The 22,749-nt window shown below is 41.0% G+C and overlaps 1 protein-coding gene across 2 annotated transcripts in view; it reads right to left on the bottom strand.

Annotated features, from left to right (window-relative positions):
• Positions 1 to 22,749, bottom strand: part of LOC115397478 (mannosyl-oligosaccharide 1,2-alpha-mannosidase IA) — a 198,037-nt gene that overhangs the window by 73,214 nt on the left and 102,074 nt on the right. For both annotated transcript variants that reach the window (XM_030103828.1, XM_030103829.1), the window contains exon 3: positions 13,549 to 13,664. In XM_030103828.1, coding sequence (XP_029959688.1) covers positions 13,549 to 13,664 — 116 coding nt within the window. The remainder of the gene's footprint in view (positions 1 to 13,548; positions 13,665 to 22,749) is intronic.

A 22,749-nucleotide genomic window follows, 5' to 3' on the forward strand; every position in this document is an offset into this window, starting at 1 on the left:
AGTAATTAGAGTCTTGAGCAGCGTCCAAGCTGTGAGAGCAGTCTGCGACATTAGCGTTAATGATCGCCAGCCTCTGGAGCATGCTAAAGAGCCCTCTCTGATCAGGAGGAAGCTCTTCACTTTACACCAAATAAATAAAAAAACAAAAAAAGTAAGAAACCTTCCAGGATTTGGACACACAGCTCAATGTTCAGGATCAATACCAACCTAACACCAAAAAGTGAGCAAAATCAAATGTATGGGAGTAAATGTTGTGCTGCTTTCAAGGACTTCTGTCACCTGCATAAGAAGTTTAAGAAAGGATCCGATCTGTAGACTGGCAAGGTATTTTAACTGTAATGCATCAGCAGACAGTTTTATATACTTCAAACATTTACATGAAAATTAAAGTACCATATTTGTTTTTCATAGTCAATTTTTAATTCATTCATGAAAATATGCTAGCAGGAATCTGGAACCATAAGAAGAAACTGTATGTTAGAGTAAACCCGCCGTTACTGTATTTCCAGAATCCATCCAACAAGTCACCTGCATCCTCCATGACCCCGCCCACCCTGTTCACCCTCCACCTCCCTCTGGGAGCAGGCTGCACTCCACGCTGCTGAGCTGCTCAACCACACAAACAACGAACGCCGCACATGAACAACACGCCTCGATGAACAACACCCACCAGTCACTTTAATGCTGCATCTGGAAATTGTCGCTGCTTGTGGTTTTTTTTTTTTTGTTTTTTTTTTTTTTTGCTCTACTTTGCATTGCTGCAGATTCCATGTGAAGTTACTGCTGCTGCACATTGTGCTTAAATACTGTCAAGAGTCCAGCTAGCTCACAGTTTGTTTTCTATGTTCACGCTGAGTGTGGGAGAGTCTGGACTTTTTCATTCTCGACCTTTGAAACTGCCTTCAGTTCTAATTATGTAAAGGCTTCAATGACAATGATGCACTTTATTGATCCTTCAGAAATTCAAATGTCTGATGTGTAAAAACTGCCGATGCATTATTGAGCACCACTGTTCTACGACACAGTCAGCTGTTTACACACACATGCAAACATACAAACAGTGATAACTCAGGAGACTTATTGGGTGGGAATTCAAAAGCAATACAGATACTATAACACTGAGTTGTTTTCTTAGCCCTATTGTGTTAAATGGTTATACTGAAATACTTTATTTTCATATTTTAAAGGAGCTGAAGCAAACAGGCCACATTTTTTTAACTTTTTAATCATGTGGATTAAAGACTGCGAGCTAATAATACACAAACTGTTAATTATCATTTCAATAAAATTTCAGTCAACATTTTTATGTTTCGTTATGTAAAAAAAGTACTGATATTGCCCTTACATGATTTTTAATATGTTTAAGTTTTATGCAAAAAGAAAAATAAGGAAAACAACTGGAGTTTCTGTGATTCAAAGATGATTATGTTATCACTTCACTAATCCGGCCCACTCGAGCTGAAATTGAGCTGTGTGTGGCTCCTGAACTAATAGTTTTATCACCCCTATCATACATACTAATAAGTAATAATAAGCTGCAATGCATCATGGTTTTCTATAATTCACTTGACTGCTACACCTTTGCTGGATTCTCTTAATGTGTTTACAAACTGGGGGTAACCTCCTCAGTGGTTGAGTAAATCTCATCTCAGACCAATAAAGCATGATTAAATGGTCCGAGGAGAGCGGCATTAATATGGACTGCTGGGTAATGGTTCAAATCTCATCAGGTACGATTTGCATTTTATTTCTTCAAAAACACTTATCCTCTAAAACAGTGTAATTAATCAGCAACTAACTTCTGCTCAAACATGGACGAGCCCGCACACTGACACAAAGGAGAGAAGGCACTCGGATCATAAACATCCCCTCTGAACGTTTCAACGCGTAAATTAACAGCCTGGTGAATAATTAATCAGATGCTGACAAGGTGATAAATTATTATAGAATTACATCCTAACCCATCACCCCATCATCACTCTCACCCACATCGTCTTCGTCGCCAACCTTTGAGCCGGGACGGAGACAGTATTTGTCTCCCTGCAGCTCTTTTCCATCTTTCCATATGTCCGCACACACACACACACATTCTCACGCAGTCATGCAAAATGGTGAGCACAGGTCTCCACGCCCTCCTGGGGGAGGCGGCGGCTCCCCGCCGAGTCCTCTACGATAATGCCCGGGTCTTGTGGGACTTTGCGGCGCTCTCGCCCCGCTGTTATTATTCACCTCGCTGCAGCCCATCTTCCTCGCTCCGTGTGGAACTGTCTGCCTCCGTCTCTCATCATATACCTCCCACTGCATTCATCCATACAAACCCAGCAACAGCCTTTACTTCTGCCGACTGTGAAGCGGCAGACATGAAGAAAAAGCGGCGCTCAGGCTTCCGAATGCTCCACTGCATACTTATTGATGTATTGAATGTCCAGTGATGTAGATTAAGTCATTAAATCGGCTAATTAATGCATCAACTCTCAACATTTGTCTCAATACCAGAATGTATCTGAATGACTTTAGAGCCATACAAAGGAAACCTAAACTAATTCTTGAAGATTTGTTATTCTTTTTCATAAAATGTGTATTTATTCAGATATATACAGTTCAAAATTGAGTTTTTTGTTCACTCTTTATACATCCGTGACGATTATCTTCTAATTTGCATAAAGTGCATGCTAATGCAAATGGATTGCCACTTAAGTGTTTGTGCTTTTGTGAGTGATTGAATGATGATAATAACAACATGACTGACATCATGTGCAAACAGGAGTATTCAAATGAGAGCTTTGCATAAATTAGATCTTGTTTATGACGATCTGATGAAACATTATCAGTGACAGTAGAACGCTCAGCCCCCACAAATACATTATAATATGACACCATGCTGAATGGCTTGATGAAGGAAGACACCTAATATACTGGAGCGTTACAGCAAATATGTTTAAATTTGGCTATTGAAAGAAAAAACAAAAAATGGAATATGGTAGATGATTTAAAATAGAGATGAAAGATTAAAACACAGAAGTGATATTATTAGAAAGTTTGCAAATAGAAGTTGTGGGGAGCCAGCTGAGGAAATGTTCCTCAAAAAACTGACAGCAGCATCTCCGATGAAGGCTGGTCCAGTTTTCCCCTTTTCAAACACATCATAAACAGAGAAAAAGCACATAGGTTTTCAGATTTATCATAAAAGTAGGATAGCTGGATTAACGGAATTATAAAAATTACCTAAATCGGCATGATACTACACGCTTCAAGAAAATTTGAGATGCAGTTCGGGAGATTTCCCACAAATTATTCACATGCAAATCAAAGCCTCATATCTCCAGTAGCCAGGATTCAATATCTGTGTTTCCCTCCGCAAAAACAAATGTCTGCAGGGATAAAAGAACATGAATGATACAAAACATGCTGGTAAATATCAGTAATGATGCACCACCCACACACAGACGCCCTTTGACCCCCACGTCTCGAGACAAAATGTCAGCACAGCTTGACCTCGGCCCGGGGGGCCATGGCGGCCTCCCTGAACCGTCTCCCGGCCCCCGTAAATGACACCGTTTTTCCTCAGACGCCTTCATGACTGCGAGCAAGTTGGGCCTCGTTTAGCGCAGACAGGAGGTCACCGGGGGTCAAAAAAACAGCTCGGTGGAGGTAAACAGCAACCTCGCTGCAGGTTTCTGTGGTACCGGCCAGTTTATCATGTGCACAATTAGCAAACATGTGATTAACAATTCTATCATGAGCTCGGGGAGACACGCTGTGGGCAGGAAAAGCAAAACGGCACATTTTAAACAAGCCAGAAGCTGTTACCTTGGGCGCCGTCACCCTTCAGCACAACGAACGGGAGTGAATGAAACAAATCATCTCTTCATCAGGACGCCCTTCAGTGACTGCGTTGTGTTGGGCAGCGAGTGAACAGTTTGTCCTCAAACTTAGTGCGCGAAGCAGAGGACAAATGGACGTTTAATGATTTGAATGAGTTTGACAAGAGCCAAACGGCGGTGGCTATCCAACCGGGACGGAGCGTCTCCAAAACTGCAGCTTTTTTATTGTGCGGTGGCCAATATCAATCCAAAGTGATCCAAGAGAGGGGAAGTGATGAAGCAGCAGCCAAGGCTTATCCACGCGTGCTCCAGGGAAGGCTGGCCTGGGTGGTCCGGTCCAACTGACAGCCGCTGTAACTTCCACAGTCAGAACACACACGGCACAGCACTGCGTCGGCCAGAGTGGGTCCGACACGGTGCAAGGCAGGTGTTCGTAATGTTATGGCCGATCAGAGTGTGCTTGCCTGAGGAAGTTTTCAAAGTTGAACTCGGTCAAAATACAGATACGTTCCTGAACTGGGCAATAGATTGAAATTTGCTGCCAGCAACCTCTGAGTTGATTTGATGAAGTTCCTCGTCCTCGGCTACTCTCACACCAACTTTTCTCCACCGTTGTGAGCGGAGAGTTCACTTCGCCTGAGAGCAAAATGTGTCTGGACTGTCAGACCGGACTCTCTCTGGCCTTGAGGCCCAGAACCCCCCCCCACTGAGATTTAACAGATTAACAACAACAACAACAACAACAACAAAACAATGCATCTGGATTGTAGGAGCAGTGATATGAATACTCTTGAGCTACTTCTGTGTGCTGTACTTTGTGCTGCTGCTGCGAAGTTGATTGGATGTAATGAAATTGAGACCTCAAGCTAATGCAGATATCTGGAGCTGACAGAGAGGTCTACCGGGAGACTAGAGGAAATGTGGTTTTCTTTTCACGGAAGTTTCAGCAGGAGTCGTGCGTCTGTTCGTCTGACACTGTACAACTTTCACCATCATGTGGGGGAGACATTCAAGAGATGACTCGCTGGATTTTTTTTCCCAAGCAGAGGTTATTTCAACCATATTTATTTTATGTCACCAAGTGAATCCTCTCCAAGGTGACAGAAGCATTTAAAGTTTGATTACACAAGGATGGACTGACCCAGAGTAACCTACATCCCGGCTTTAATTAAAGAAAACACAAACAAGAAGACACCACTGGACTCTCTTGTTGTCTGTTATTACATCTGACAGGATTGTAAAAAATTAAACAGTAACTTTTATAGCTCTATCCACGAAGGGCCTGATTTACTAACATCCTGTGTGATGTGGAGTAACACCAGTAGGCTGTGCTTTACAGTGTTCATGCAAAAACACTGAATGTCAATATCAGTAAAATTAGGTTTTTGCGTGTTTTATACAACAAAAATCTACAGAAAAAAGCTTCCAGTGTTTCTTTGCGCACATTTGCCATGAAGCGACTGGCCTGGAGCCGCCAATGTACGAACTGAAATGTGATCCCAGGGAGTTGGATGTGTTGGAGCAACTGCATGAAGCATGATTTCAACACATTAAGAAACTGGAGAGACACCTGAAAGCAGGGCAATTAGTCTTCGGGGGAAAGTTAAGGAGATAAGTCTGAATAGCAAATCTAAGCTGATTTGCTCCTGATCTTATAAGTCAATAAAAACAGATGCAATCACAAACAACTGAAGTGTTTCCAAATGTAATAAATCACATGATGCGTTGTATATTCATTTATAAGTAAAACTTTCTTCTAATATTTTGCACGATCTGTAATGTTTCACTTTTTGTTCACCCTGCCTTGTTTTTTCAGCTTTTGTAGCCTGTTGCTACAGGACACGATGGAATATTGAAACAATGAAGTGAAGTCCGATCCGTTGTTAACGCCATCTTTTACAGTAGAGATCCATCTTGTTGGACAACTCTGCTGACATTCAGAGCATGACTGCAGAATGTAGAGAAACATAATTTAATTCAGTTCAGTCAGTCTTCTGCGACGTGCATTTTGCACATGTTGGTATTATATGCTTTAGCAGCGCTGTAATCACTTTAGATGATGATCACTGCAGATTTTATAATTCTCACTAAAAGGAAAGTACTATACACCTAAAGAGGGGAGGGAAACATGTTTGGAGAAGAATGGAAGCAAACAGTTGAATGACGATCACTGAAAGGTATTTTTATGTGGAACAAATGTTTATATCAATCCAATCAGTGGTTGTGAAAAACATCTGTGAACAACTGGATACAGTAAAGGCTCATTAGTTAAAGCGAAGCTGTGCAGGGAAAAGTTTTGCAGAGTTTCTTTTGCAACTGATAATCGTACTTTGTGTGCTTTCACACATTCATTGCAGTTCTGTCCTCATAGCAAGTTTTATGAGTGCCTAAATTGTAGTTTTTACCCTTAAAAAAACAATCATGAACATACCAAAGTCTCTAAAACTGAAGTCAGTCATTAAATATGACAGCACACATAGAGTGGATAGTAAAATAGAAAAAGCATCTTCCCTTCTGCCGTTCGGACGAAGAGAGATTCCAAAATGTTTTGGATACGAGCGTTAACGTAGCACATGCTACAAATAAAAAAAGAAATAAACTCTCCCTGATGACATCTGCGAGACTTCACACTCACTTCATCTGAAAAGTGGAATTATGGGCCTGAATGTGCAAATTATCCAGTCACTCTGCGGCTCAGGAGAGTTTTCCACTGCGGTGCAGGAGAAGTTACTGCTGGTGGAAGCTGCTTGTTAGGCTGAAGAGGCTTCATGGGATTCATCAACAAACGCACAGGGGGACCCTTTTATCTATAAACAGCAGCCATTGAGAAATCACAAAAGCTGGAGTTTCACTGAAAGGATGTGCACATTTTCAGCCTCAGATCATTTAGTGTGACATAATTTCTACAATTTGTTCAAATTAGCATGCATTTAAAGCCCGCTGGGTAATAACGCATAGAAACTCCCACACACACACACACACACACACACACACACACACACACACACACACACACACACACACACACACAGAGTGCTCTCTGTTTTTCAAGGTTATTGGTTCACATTTCTTGCTTTATGGGACATTCACTGGTGAAGACGGAGACAGGAAGAGATCGAAGAAGCAAAACAGGCTGATCATTTATGGCTGGAATTGTCCGACATGTTTACTTTTTAAATAACAGAAACAGGAATGAGGAAACTGACCCTTTATTATTTCATGCACATTTGGCAATTTTTAATTTTGCATGAAAAGGAGCCCATGATGCTTAGTAATTGCTATATAGAAATTAAAGGTGCTGTAGGCAGGATTTTGCTAGTCACTGCTAATTTTTCTATGTTTTCTTTGGATTAAATGTTAGAGTATCCATTGATAATCCTTTAGGAGTGTAGCATAATTGCGCTACCGCGAGGGCGCAGCGTTTCCATCTGTCTCTGTTCTGAGCTGAAAAGGAATCTCGACAGCTTCAGGTATCTTTGACCAATCAGAAGAGCCTCGAGGCTCTAACCGTGATTGGTCGAGGGGCGTTCGTCGCACGTTCTTGTGGGAGGGGCTGAACTTGCGCAAGGGCGTGATGTCAGAGAAAACAGGACAGGATTGGCTGTGCTGGGTTTCAAATCGCCATCTTAGATGGGTCAAATCGCCATCTTGCTTAGGTAACCCTAAGCAAGATGGCGGAGATGCGGAATCCTGCCTACAGCACCTTTAACCTGAAAAAAATAATGGCTAAACGCTGTGATGTTTATGAAGACCAGCGGTGACTGTTAGCCACACCAGAGAAGATAAAACACTTTATGACAAACCCGCAGGAACCGCTTCCACTTGACTTTGATGAAGGTGAACAAATATGTTGAGCCTGAATCTATCTCGAAGATTAAAGGCTTCAAAGGGCTTTCAGAGGGCGCAGTATTTCTGAGAACAATACGAGACTAGTCTCAAACAGGAAAACTCTCAGAAAACATTTGAATTTTGCACAATTTGTAACAGAATCATTTAAATGTGAGTTGTTTCATCAATGGGAGAATGAGTCACAAGTTCAGTAGTGAACTGTTGATTCAATTCAAACTCACTGCAGATATGATTTAAAGTGATTCCTGTCTTTTTGTACATAAATTCACATATTTATTACAGTCTATTAAAGCCACAAATACAAAATCTGAAAACCAGAAACTGACCTAAAATTTATTCTGCGCTTCCTCCAAAGTGCACTAAAATAATTCAACAATAAGAAAAACCAATGCACTTTAAATTTCTTTTAGTGAATTGTTTTTGTCTCCCGGCATTAAAGAAAAACAAATATCTGATCTTAACTTATCCTACAAAACCACATCTGGTCCTCTGAGTATTCACGCAGGTAAACGCTGAAGTAAACAATAAGCCGAGTTGATTGAGTGACTCTATAAATAAATCTATAAATGTCCACAGAGTGACGCAGGATGAGTGAGTACAGTAATCTTCTGAATACCAGAAATATGCTTTGGTTCTCTCTCTCTGATAGAATCAGATGAAAGCTCCTTCAGTATAAAAGTTGAAGGCAAAAGCCTCCTAGTGATCTGTTCCCATCATGCAGTTCTGTCACACATCAGGCCTTCAGCAGAGGTGAGCCGGACGGAGGCTGGTTTGGACAGATTGGAGCTGCAGAAGTGAAACAGATAACAGGGTGACTCTGAAACAGTAATAAACTGTGTGGGGATATAAAGGGGGGGTCACAGTCCTGCCCTGAAGTCTTCATTAATCTTTGGTTATGAATGTCCACTAAATGAGAATCGGCATGATGAGAAGCCGCAGGGCAAATCCTGTGATTCAACAAAACTACACATCATACCGATCACGCTCTTAATGGAACATCGTCCTTTTACAAGAGAGATGTAAAACCCTCTTGTTACGAGCCCTCGCAGACTGCCTTCCCAGGTTCGCTCTGCTTTCTCTGAGTCTCCACCAGATTTCATCAGATTCAGGGATCCTCACACTGATGATCTCTGCTGATGTTTCCAAATAGTCTTTAAGCAACAACAGCTTGTGGAGAAATATGGTCAAAGCTAACATTGGCAGCATCCTTTGAGAGCTTTTCTCTTCTTTTTTTTTTTTGTCTTGATAATTGGCTCTGCCAACAGAGCGGACCAGTCTGCCGGCTGAGCTGCTCGCTCAGATCAGCATCAGGAGCCGGTGGCTTGTTCCAAAGTCATGTGGTTGAGATTTGCTTTGAAGGACGCTCGGCTGGCACAAAGTTTTAAAAACATCCCTTTTTCTGTGATTCTGCTTCATGAAACGTTTGGTTAAGAGGAGAATTTAGCAATTAGATTTAGTTCCAGTTCCACAGAGACAGAATGAACCGAGAGAGAGACCACAATTAATAAAAGTTAAACTGAAGCCTTCGTCATGAAGAGTTAATCTGGGCTTTTGGTCAGTATCGGATTTTACCAAAAGAGTGCGCGTTACAGTAATTACAGTAATAATGACACCGCATTATAAAAAACAAACAAAAAAACAAGAAAAAAAACCAGAAATAAAGAAAATACTAACATTAAAAGCTGTGCCTCACAAATATAGCAAGTTGGGCACTGTCCTGCAAGGTTTAATGTCTTTAAATAATCAAAGATTGATCATGAACCGATGAAACTAATGTTGACATAGCTCATAAAAAATCCTCTTACAAGATTAAGATTGCCTTGTTTAATGTGCTTCCTTTATTGCCACGTAAAGGAGCCACGTTAATCGCCTTTTTTTTTTTTTTTTTTTTTTTTAAGGGAATAACACTTTGAAGAACACTTTTTTTAAAGAACACTGGCTGTACAGTGGAGCTCCATGATGTCAGTTGAATATTTGACATCTGATAAACAGAAACACTTAAGTATCGATGATTTCTATTCTGTTCTTCCAAACAGGAGCGCTCTCTCTCTCTCTTGCCTGTGATTTGCTCGAGCTGTGATTGGTCCCAGTTTGTTTGTGCAATTAGATTGCTAATGTTGTTTTTCATCACCTTTCCTCGATGTTTGCGCTTTCAACCGTGACCACATAATATGAAATAAAAAGGGCTGTAAATCACTGGGGGTTGTTTCAAAGTTGATCTCAAATTTGTGACTTCATTGTTATTAACTCCACTTTTTTTTCTCCAACTACAATATGTTTCTTTTCTTTTTTTTTAAAGTGCTGTTATTACTTATTGCTGTTCAGTCAGTCTTTGAACATATTGTACGTGGGCAGTAGATTTGAGCAGAATGACTTTACAGCATCAAACCATACATTTTTCCAAAATAAAAGCTTAAATGTCTCATGCTGTTTGTTGGCTTTTCACTATTATGTTACTTGTCGCTCTGCTGAGCAGCTTTCTATTGCAGCAGGCCTAAATTTCTCCACAATTCTTTTCCTGTTTTGCGAACACTTCATACCTTATTTACACTCATTTGACAAACATCGTGAAGTAAAATACTGTCCAGATTTTAGAGATCAGTCTCAGACATTATATTAATGCTCCTTTTTTTTCCCTCTGCGGCTACAATATGTATTTCACAATGCGAGTTAAAAATTCAGAACAACGATTTGCTGATATGTAAAATGCAAACACCGTCAGGCAAAAACAACTGAACAGCAGCACAGTTCAGGGTTTGCTTAGACCAAATATAAGGTTTCTTAATTATTTATACATTCATAAGCATATTTTTGTCTCTGGGGCGCACTTGAGAGAGGAATGAATCATTCAAATGGAAAATAGTGATAGTTGTGGTTTATATCCCTTGTGTATGTTTATGTGTGAAAGAATAGTTTTATATTTAAGGATTGTACAAGCTTGTTCCGAGTTTCACCTACTGGATGCTGTATCTGCCTGGAATAGTGACTGTAAGACACCAAGATCCTCAGGATAAAAGCCGGGCTATGTGAGGATGAGCACGCTAAATGAATGGATAATAATGGACTGTTACAGATGGGATTCCTCGTGCTCAGCCAAGCACTGACCCAAAGACGAAAAACATTAGACGACCCGACGGAAAGACATTAAAGAGGCCAGAGCGAATGATCTGTGTTATACAAATGCATTTACTTTAAAGCACGAAGGAAATAAATGAGTCGAAATAAAACAAAGGAACGTCTGTCCACCGAATGTCTTATATAAGGATTTATGCAACTAAAAGGTCCCAAACTCCTGGTGTCACAAATATCAGCTAATGTAATAAAGTTGCTTTATTCTTTTATTTTATTTTTCCCAATATTTAATTAACAATTCCCAATGAAAGGGGAAAAAGGAGGAAGAGCATAGCGGAACAGGAAATAGTGGTTGTAGTAGAAGAAGAAGAAGCAGAAGACATTTAAAAAGCAATAAAGTACTGTACTGCACTAATTGTGAAAAACTAATGTGTTTATTTGTTTGTTCACTGATGAGAAGCTTCAATTAAGGGACTAATGAAGAGAAAATCCTGTTCCTTCAAATTGTAGCTCTGGATTATGACAAGATATTTGACCTAAAATAACAACTTCTGAAAAATGAATCAACTTGTTTTTGTGCTTCCTCAACACTGGTCCATGGTCAATGGTCCTTGGCTCAGAGCCTCATTTCCAGCTAAATAAGGGCTGATCCTGGAGGTTTAGCAGCCATGTTCACGCTCTCATTTTCACACAAACGGACACGTCTCATGCTTATTTCTCCGTGAAAAACACATTAAATGTTCATAGCTTCAAATGAGACGAACACCATGGACGGCGTTCCCTACAGTTGCATCGGACAGGAAGCATTTCCATAAATGGTCTTTTGATGAAATCAGGACATCAGAAAATCTCCGTAGGCTGTTGGCAAGCTTGGTGAACCATCCCCGAGTGCATCTGACAATCTGTGTGCGGAGCCAGTGTGTTGTTTTTCTCGTGCCGAGGGTGTGTGAGGAGGAAGGCCAGTTGCACAGTGATGATATCCTGTGACACATAGATGTTTGTCAAATGGACAGTGTGCCCTCCGAGGTGTTACAGCAATTTAAAATCTAATATATCACTTCTCTGTGTGCAGGGTGGAAGTGTGAATCTTTCAGTGTGCACACACCATTAGAATTGAAATACTGTAACACTGGCTGCTTTATTTACAGTGCGGATGATACTTCGCCACAAGCCAACAAAGCTCCGGCTCTTTTTTTAGATTTTAAAGCCATCTGACACGTGATCCCGTATACCAGGGCACAAAACAGCCCGGCCACCAGTACATGTAAATCATTTGCCCCTGAAAATATCAAAATACTTGTCAGATTAATCTAAGCCGTCGTTACCAACTGCCCGAAAGTGCGAATCCTCCCCCCCCCCAGTGACCGCCGATGATGGAATGAGTCGGGCGAGCTTGACAGATTGAGGCGGACGACGCCCGTGACAAAGTGCGCTGGGAAGTGTAAATCCGTGTTTGTTGTCTGCATGATTGGTGACACGGAGCCCGTTCATCAGCGGCTGCCGTTACTGGCTGTCTCCGGCTCTCGGGCCGCCACCGCCGCCAGAAGCCACGGCGGCGCTCAGACCTAATCGTCATCTGCATCCGCTGGGATAAAACCAACAGTGTCACTTTCCGTCACGTCTTCCCGCTTGTTAATGCGTGGAGGCGAAGTAGAGGCCGAAATTTTTTGGGGATTTGCTCTGATGGAAGGCTAAAATTAACACATCACCGGGCTTCCCTTCATCGCTTTAACAGTCGAGACTGTGGGATGAAAGTTCAACAGAACACACACTGCGAGTGTGTTCCAGCATCAGTTATGAACTTCGCTGCTTCCCAGCGGAATAAATATGTCCGTACAACCATTGGCTTCATGATAGCCCCCCATATTCCAGGGCTGGGGGCATCGAGTGCTCTCGACCACACATGTCAAATATAATCAGGATTTGCTTCCCGAGCAAAATACTCAGGGGAAAAATAAAGAAAAAAAAAAACAAGGAGGCTGCTTTTAATGCTAACATTGGAGTATTTTGTCAGCAAACAAAACAAGTCAAAGCTGAAACATTTGACGCGCTGTCATAACAGGCAGGGAATTGGTATAATTATTGCTCAGTGTCTACAGCAACACGTCAAGAGTCATAATGACAGAGTCGTGTTTGCTGCCGTTGTGTAATTACTCCGCATTACGGAAACCACGTTTTATTACAGCCGATGGACAAAAGGGTCTGGAACGACTGCTTTCATTGAGAAAAACTCACAAAGCCACAGAGAAACTGGCACGTGAGCTCGGGTATTGCCACCAAACCACACAAAAACCTGTCTCGGTTGGCGCTTTCACTAAACTCCACTCGTTCTAATATAATATCCGACCTGGCGACCCTCAGCTCCTCGCCGCTCCATCAATGAAAGATCACGGCCTCTTTTCACTGCCTCGCTCCCACAATTTCTCTATCTAAAGCATCCTATAAACCTCTTCTTGCTCTTCTTTCTTTTATTCATCACATTTTCTGCCCCATAAAGACCTTTTAGTGAGTGGGGGAATCCCATCAGGCTGTCGCTCAGCGTGGCCGCTGACCACACAGGGAGCTTTTGATTCCTGCGGGAATTTCCTGAGCTTTGGAGAACTGTCCAACTTAGAGGACACAATGTTGCTGTTGAGTCACAAAAGCACAGCTTAGGATCAATTCTACAGGCAAAGGCTACTGCTGAGAACTTCATTAGTTTTTTTGTTTGTTTTGGTTTTTTTCATTTCTGATGTTGCTCTTCAGTGGCTGCCCACTCAGTTTAAAAAAAAGAAAAAGAAAAAAAGAAACAATGTTTTCTCACCGAGTTCAGGTCCAGACTGGTCTGCACCCACTCCTTCGCGTCATTGTACTCCTCCATCAATCCCATAATATACAGCGTGTCCAGTGAGTCGATGATGGATGCTCCTCTCAGGCCACCTGTGAAACACAGGAGAACTCAATCAGCACCGCTGAGACTAAAGGCTACTTTTTTTCCTGGTTTTTGGTGAACAAATAAAATCTGAGGACTTGGTACGGCTCCCCAAAGCAGAAACCTGCAACGATCAAACAGATGGAGACACTTTTGATCACATTCTGACCGCAATAATAGCAGCTTCATGTATATAGAGTATTTACATACATGTACATGTATTCTGTCATACATATAGTACACAGATACACATACACAGAGTTACTGTAGTTTAAACCCACACTGTAAAATTAACAGTACCATTTGCAGTGACTTATGTAGCGTTTTCCAGTTCCAAACTTGTATTTCAGAATAGCATAGATTTAAAGCAAGGTGAAGAATCCACTGCATGACACACAAATGCTATTTCAATTTACACACAAAGCTTCCTATTCCAAAACAGACTTGCTGTGAGCATGTGTGTGTGAATATGTGTGTGCCAGGATATGAAATTAACTTTTTGAACTAATGAAATGCTGAAGTGTACAATACAATACAATGTAGAATACAATGCACTTTGCTTGTAATGTAGCAAGAGTGACAAAGCACCACATATCGGAAGGTAAGTTAGGTGAGGTTAAGGTTAAGCTAAAATCAAGTTTCGGTAATATTTTATAGCTTGATTTTGCTAAAGTGAACCAACACCAGTAGCAGCAGAGGTAAACTTTTTAAATCACTAATCCCTGAGGTAGGCAAGAGATCAAGCCAAGCAGCGTTGCCTTTGAAGACTATTTTAAAAGGGAGATTTAAACAACATTTAGAAATGAAACAAATGACACAAGTACAGTCAATAGCAGACAAATCATGCCTTTCTTAACTGTTACATAAGTTGAGTACGTAGAAGGCAGATAAATACCAGAGATTTAACCCCAAACCTTTAATATTCTGATGAGCTGCTGTAGAGCGAGATAAAAAGTGAAACATTAAAGTCCGCTCACATGCCGAGCTTCTCTAATTACTGCCGTGATTTTGAACGATAACAAAAAAAAAAAAAAAAGAAAAACGGCTTTGTAGGGCCCACATGAAACACACACTCGCTCAGAGATTAAAAGCATCCGCTCAAACGCATCAGTCACTGTAACATGAAAGTAAAGTCATCGAGGAATCAACCAACGGAGACGGGAAACAGAAGAAGAAATGATACGGCGATTATTGCAAACGTTTAGCAGCTGCTTGTGGAATACACTGAGTCACCGTGTTCGCCTCAAAAAAAAACTGTGTAAATGTCATATTATCTGTGTGTGTGTGTCGGCTGTTACGATGTGGCTGTCTGTCTTTATGAATCTCATTTAAAGCTATTCATTTCTTTTCACAAGCTAAATGAGAAAGGCCGAGGGGTGTTTGTTCCATTCTGATGGCCTTGTGAGAGATTGCATGGCCTATTTTCTTTCTCATATGACCAAATAATGTGCAAATGTGGCTGAACCTTGCAGAGACAGCTTGGCACAGAGGAAAAATAAACATTATCCTTAATGAATTACTGTAAGAGAGCTGAAGGGCAAATTATGGTTGGGAAGTTTAATAACAAGAAACTGTGACTAAATAGAGTGTGAATCAAACTGCTGAGGGGCTCGTAATGCAGATTGCAGAAAAAAAAAATGCAATAGTGTGGAAACCGACCTGGTTAATCCACAAAGGTGATGAAAAACCTTTATGTTCATCCTTTAGAGAAACGTAGCCTACAGTACAGATGGTTGGATTGATCTGATGCAACCATTCAGCAACCTGGCACTTCAAAGACGGGACTTCCTTTTAATCGAGAATTATTTTTAAATCTGAACAAATATGCAAACGATAACCACGGCTTCAGGCAGCAAAACAAAAGCAGGCAGCTTCTCGAGTCCTGTTCTCTGCCACCAGTGCTATTGTAATCACATTGTTTTATTCAAATTGTATTGAGAAAAAAAAGTTATTCAGTATTTAACATGTTTTTTCCCTTACTGTTGTCTTTTTGTTCTTCTTCTCATTTGTTTTTAATGTGTTTAAAACGACTGTAAAAGTCAGCTTTTAATGTGGTGAGAGACCTTTCTCCAGCTGGCTCGCCATGAATTTCATTTATGGGTTTTATCATCAGATTTTCTGTACTGAAACCATCTTGTAATATTGATCTTCATTTATTTGCTGTAATGCTTTGATATGAAGAAAAACTTTCCCCAAAATGTGAAACTGTGCCTGTGGGCTCCATGGAGGATGCACGTAAAGAGAAACAACAGATCACTGTGGTGTGAGCAGGGTCTGAAGCACGTAACATCCTAATCTGAATACTCTTGTTTATGTGTGATTTTATTCATAGTCTTATTCTTTAAAGATCCACACCCACAAAACCGAGTGCTCTGGTTGTGTGATCATGCAGTTTAGTATTAAACCCGATATAGAATCTGCATGATGTTTGTTCACTGTTTGATTCAGTCTCTCTGCTCTTATGGTGATTTTTTTGAAAGAGTCATATTTCCCCAAGGAGCTGGTACAGCGCCCTAAAGATAGTGAATATTTACCTCCGCCAAGGAGGTCATGGAATCACGTCGGTTTGTTGGTTGGTTTGTTGGTTGGTTGGTTTGTTAGCAAGATTACGGAAAAATTTATGGACAGATTGCAATGAAACTTTGTGGAAATGTGGGTCTTGGGCTAACTTAGAATCCATTAAATTTTGGTGATGATCCGGATCACTGTCTGGATCCAGGAATTTTTTAAAGGATTCTTTATCATTGAGCACTAGGGCGGTCTTTCACATAGTTGGGCGCCACGCCGCATGCATAATGTTATTTATGTGCTTCCATGTGCGCCTCGCCGGGCCAGTGTTGATTGTTGCTTGAGCGCTGCAGCACATAGTGGGGTAAGAAACCTGGGAGTTGTGGGCGTTCAATGGTGTTAGCATTCAGCTAGCGGCATTAGCATTCAGCTAGCGGCATTAGCATTCGGCTAGCGGTGCTAATGGCGGCCCGAACCTGTTTGTTGCTATTGCTCCGTGACTTACAACATTGGCAGCGGCGTGGTGCATGGTGTCGATCTACTTTCAAGTGTTGCGCTTCAAAGATGAGAGTTCAAATTCACTTTATGAGCACGTGAGGCTTTGTTTACGTTTGAGAAGACTCGTGGATCCGGGGCTCAAACTGCGCATGCCCAGTAGGCGCAAGGCATTCTGGAAAATGTAGTTTTTGATTGATTTCAGCCGTCTTTGTTATTTAGATAGATGTTGCAAGGTTTCTTTGCTGGAATAATGATTACATTCAAGTAATTGCATTGTGATGATTTATTTTCTATTGTATTTCAGGTTCCTGACCTGTGGTCATTTTGGTCGAATAAACAAAAACAAATGACAAACACGAGTCATAATATAGTGTGCATCCTGTTATATATGGTGTTCTTATTGTTGCTGGTCACTGATTTCACCTGTGGCGGAGGTCTGCGCTCTCTGAGTGCCAAATTCTAGTTTATTTACATTTTAATAATTGTAAGCAGACCACACACATGACTCTAAATCCTTGAGCTGATGAATGTGTGACAGAACTGTAAAGTGGTTTTCCACATCAGCCTTTAGGCATGCACTGCATTTGCTTATATAGATGCAAGCAGTAGCTAATCAATGGTCAATTACTGCAGGATTTCAAAGTAATATCCTTTCTTTAGAAAACTGCCAGAAAATATTGAATATCAGATCTTTACCTACTACTTGTTTTTCTTCTTCTTCTAAGTCCAAACATATTGACTTTAAAATGACACGTGACTGTAAAGGCAGGAGCTGCTTACTTCACTACAATCAAGCGTTTCACATTAGAGACAGATGATCGATCACTCATTCAGTGTCTCATTATGAAGAACCTTGTGTGGCACGTATACATATCCTGCCTTCATGCCTTAAAACGAACAAGCTGTATTGAAAAATAACAATCTGGCAGCCTCTAGAGCTCAATTCACTTTAGACCCCTTTTTTTGAAATCACACTGTGAACTCCAGTGGACAGCTGAAGCGCACGATGTCTGATGTGATCTAAATAACTCGGAGCAGACATCAAACCCTCTTACTGTCAACAGGTTTGTTTAAGTCAGTCTCAATCAATAAATTGGCTCTCTGCAGCCCTCTTAAGGGTTTCCATTCTTGTCAGCCTCCACTCTGTAAGTCATGCTGTCCATACAGTATTTTAAGCTGCACTTAACATTATTACCATGAGTGCAAAACTCTCCGCTGCACCACTGACCTTTCACCTTATCTCCACAGCTCTATGGATTGGCTGATGGGGTCAGCCTGCACGCCAAAGGCCACAAGAGAAGTGGATCAATGGCTCGGCTTGACTGAATGATCGGTGTCAGACACTTTACCCATAACTCTTCCAGTATTTCTGGTAAGAGAAGCAGACAAACATAGCGTGGAGGGGTTCTTTTTTTTAAACGAGTTTTACAGACACACTGCGGTGCTGCTATTTATGTTACTACGGCCGAAGCTGCTCCATCCCACACATTCCCAGTCCGTGAGCTCTCGCGTGTGGTGTGCCTTGTGGCAATTCAACTGTCAGTACGGGGCAGCGCTCGCCTTAAGCAAGACGTGTATTCTACATAACTCCAGAGGACCATCTGCCAGGGTTGTTAACCATGGCCTACTACGTATGCAGTGTCAGATGTTGGTCTCTCATACCAGAGATCTCCTGTTTCGACAGATGCCGAATGCTCAGATGTAACTCTGATGAAGAGGAATCGCTGGGCCTTATCTCCGTCCTGTGACAAATATGAAGGTGACAACTGAGCGGAGAGGTGCAATCAGATATCTAATGTCCTGTGGTTACCTCGAAGCCAGAAGTACCTCTCGGTGGCTTCAAGCAAAACAGCAGCGTCTGGAAAATGCCTATTGCAAACCGCACCAAAGCTAAGATGATTGATTGACTCTGAGGATAGAGCGAGCAGATCAATCCATCACAGTGGACTCCTTTTGCTTCCACGGTCTAAGAATCTATTTATTTTTGTAGCCCTTAGCTAGAAATGCTAGGAGGCCTTTTCAGACAAGAGCGAAAGGTGTGATCCACCGCATCTTCATAACTGCTAATGAACATGTTCATGACAACAGGATTTCAATTTGCATCTTCATGCATTTTAATGTCCTCCCTAATGCACTGGGCAACATATTCACCACTTAGTGAGGCTGGAAAACTGAGAAACTGCTATTTACAGACGGATTATTTGTCAAGTAGTGGCAATTACTCGATTAGAGTAATAAACTACAAACAGGACGAAGCAGAATTTGTGGAATCAGCTTCATGTATTCCTCATTGTTCCTTAAACAACAAGCCTACAGAATAATGTTATAAACCACCTGGAGAAAGCTGCCAACTCTGGACCACCCCCAGAGGAATTTGGGGTTAATGCATTGTTAATTTCTTTCACCAATTTGCTTAGTTGCAGACCTTGTGGGGAATTTTTGACACTTAAGTAATATATCAACCCAAGTATGTGCTAAATTATCTGTAAATTCGATCGAAGAAAGTTGCGGTAAGAGAGCTGTTATTTTAATGATACACGATGCATTAAGCCTATTCCCCCAATAAAGCCGTGTTTAATCAAATCCCCATTAAGTAATAAAAGTCAAGCATTATAGGTTAAGGTTGGAGTTTTTTGGAAAGCTGGAGGTGAATTCAACGAGGCACGTTGTGGCAGTGTGGGGGTCTTTAGGGCCCCGATGGAGCCGTTCAGTAGACAATAGCTCAGCTCAGCAGCAACAAAACATCACGTTTTCACTATATTGAGACATTCCGCAGTTCTGCTTTCTGTTACAACTCAAAAAAACAGATTGCTTCCTTACTGATAAATATGTGAAGTATTTGTTGATATTGATGTACACAGTCCTATGAACTAATAAACAAAGAATCAATAGAATTTGTAAAGGAGAGAAAATTGTAGATCACAACAGCAAAGATAGTTAAAACTGATTAAAAATTATACCGTCTGCAGTAACAAGAGCTAATAAAGATGAAATCATGGTGATGTTAACTACGGAGAATAAGCATGGAAACACTGCGATGGTCATGCAGTCAGAATGCCGGACATGACTGGAATTAAGTGTGAGCAGTGAAACATGTTCAACAGGATTGTGTGTGTGTGTGTGTGTGTGTGTGTGTGTGTGTGTGTGTGTGTGTGTGTGTGTGTGTGTAGTATCACAAAGTACATGGAAAGCCATTAGTAAGTCGTTGGCCGGTGGATGTTCATTCATCACGGCCGTCACAGGCCAGTCAGAGTCGGTCAGCGAGGTTACATTAGACGGCCCGAGAACACATGATCAATCACAATGTTTGTCTCACGATAATACTGGCTTCATTCGTTTTCTCTCTCTCTTTCTCTCAAAGCATTACAAAAAAAAAAAAAAAACAAAAAAAAACAGCACTGCAGTGTTTCCATCCCACCAGGGGGCTGACTGTTCATCTGCTCTCATTCATCTGTTGAAGACTTACTGTAAATCTCAACTCCAGCTCCTCACGCTGACCTCAACCCTGACCGAACCCTCCGAGTTATGACGGATGCTATTAGGAACAGCATTTTCTATTCTCTTTATATGTCTCCATTATGTGGTTGTGCAGGTCGTTCTCCACTGTGTGTGGAACATATTGTGTAACGATATATCTGTGGTGATATAAGGCATTCTTAAACTAACCTCAATCACCACAACTAAGAGGGATAATATTGGAAAGTATCATGGTATTGGATGTTTTTGTATTTTACTGTTGCTATGTTATAGATAAGTCTTGATAATCTGGATTACTTAACAGATTTAGTTCCCCACTACGCTGCTGGGTCCTAATTATGTGTGTAAAGCAAACAAATGTGTGTTGTTGTTTTTTTTTTTTTTAATATTTATTGGTTTTAATTTCTATATTTTATACTATTCTGTGATTTCCAATGCCCACTATGACTGTCACTCTTATGACTAACACAATTTAATAGTGTTGTATTTACATTGACCATTAAGACATCTATCAGTTTTCATTCTTTCTATTGACATTGCATTAACTTACATAAGTTTCATGAAGACTCATTCTAAACCACAGCCTAACTGTAACTTCAGTGCAGCTTCAAAACATGCCCCCTCCTACAGTATATTGATTGTTCTTATGTGGATTTGATTTTGTCTCCATAACGTGAGCGTGTAAATAAAATTAGGGCCCTGCTCCTGTATTAAGCACATGTGCACACGCACTCAAACACACACATAAAGGAACACTTTATTACATATAATTGAAACATATATGCACCAGGCAGTAGGAGTTCTTTATTTAATCCCTCAGGGGAGTGTTCAGAAGCAACATTCCTGCTCATTTTTCACATAATTGCTCATAACACAAGATATTCATGCAATATATATGTTGGTGTTCTGGAATCGCAGGGATTTACTGAGTTCACCAAAATTAAGTACATTAAAATTGCAATATTATTAACCGAATGGGAACAATCAGCTCGGCCAGATGGAGTGTTTTAATATACTCATGGGGAAAAGAGAAGTTGAACTTCTTCATTCCTCACATCAGTGGGAAACTCGCTGCGAAAAGCTGAAGGAATAAAATATTAAAGACGTGGTCAATACAGTAAGTTGGCCTGTTAACAACATCAAAGTGAATGTAATTGATGCAGGCGTGGAGATTCACACTAATTACGCCGCCCTGTTACCAGTGGATGCCAGAATCCAATTATGAATCGCAGGGCCAATGAGCGTCTTGTTTGCTCTAATGCTACCTGGCACCGGCGCCGGGGTTCGCGAGCGCGCCGCCGATCCGCGTGATGCTAACGATATCCAGCCGCTTGATATTCCAGGCACGTCGGGAGCATCGCAGATAAAGTGCAGCGAGGAGATGGCTCCGTAGGTGAGTGGACTTTTGATGGAGAGCGCCAACAGAGCGGCGGCGGGGGAGACGAAAGTGAGTTCAGGGGGAGATGGATTTAGAGGGGTTACTGAGCAGAACATGAAGGAGTCAGCTGCAAACAGGGAGCGAGAAAATGCCGCGTCAATCACTCCACGCTGAAGTTTTCTGGAGGGCTGGAGTAGCTACTGTGAGGAGGAGAAGGCTTCATATGAGTCAGGATTTATCAATATTGACAGAGGAATGATGAATCAACAGGTATGCTCTCATTGACGATGTACCGCTCAATACGTTGAAACACAGCTTTTCTTCATGGATCAGCCAAGATTTTTGTGCAGAGACAAAGTTTTTCACCTTTTCACTGCTGATTACCTTACAGGTGTTTAGTTTCAGTGTACTTTAAAGTCAGAAGGATGACAATGGCACAGCAAATCAGGGGATTTTTGCTTTTTACAGACAACTCCAGCAGGAAGGAAAGTTTCTGCTGACAAGTACTCAGCATACATAACATCATCTGAATTTAATAAACTCGTCATTAAAAACTGAAATTAAAGCAAAAGGCATACTTGATAATCTTTGCAGGTCATCTGCACCGGTCTATTTCCATAGCAGCACATATCATATTTTTTAGAATCTATATCATAAAGCAACTATTTTACCCAGTTGACAACTTGGTCGGGAGTAAAGCGCATTACTTACTATAATAATGCAAAACAAAATGTGCCATTTGTCATGAGAAGAAGATGATCTTTTGGGAAATCAGCTAAGAAGTTATTAATATAGTTTTGTATTTACTTGTGATAGTCTAATTAATTAGTGCTTTTGTAATTAATGAATCAGATATTACTGTGTTTTAATCACATCCTAGTTTCTGATAACAACAGGGAAGAAAATCTACCCAAACTGATTTTGTAGAAGAATCAATCAACAAAGAGACATAATAATGATAAAATCATGTATATGTAATAATTATTTCTAAAACTTGAATGAATGGATGGATAGGTGGGTCTACTCATTCATGCCTGCATATTTTCAACATCTACTGAGTTCTGTGGGTACACCAAGATATTTCTCTGAAAATAAAATTCTGAAGGCAGCAGACATGTTAGAAAGGGTTAATTGCCCACTGCTGTTTACTTTCACTTGAACTCGTTCCAGCTTCCAGTTTGTGAGCATCCCAACAAGCCCAAAGGGCCCAGAGAGCTCGCTAATCATTCACA

This window comes from Salarias fasciatus, chromosome 11, assembly GCF_902148845.1.
Source record: "Salarias fasciatus chromosome 11, fSalaFa1.1, whole genome shotgun sequence".
Taxonomy (NCBI): domain Eukaryota; kingdom Metazoa; phylum Chordata; class Actinopteri; order Blenniiformes; family Blenniidae; genus Salarias; species Salarias fasciatus.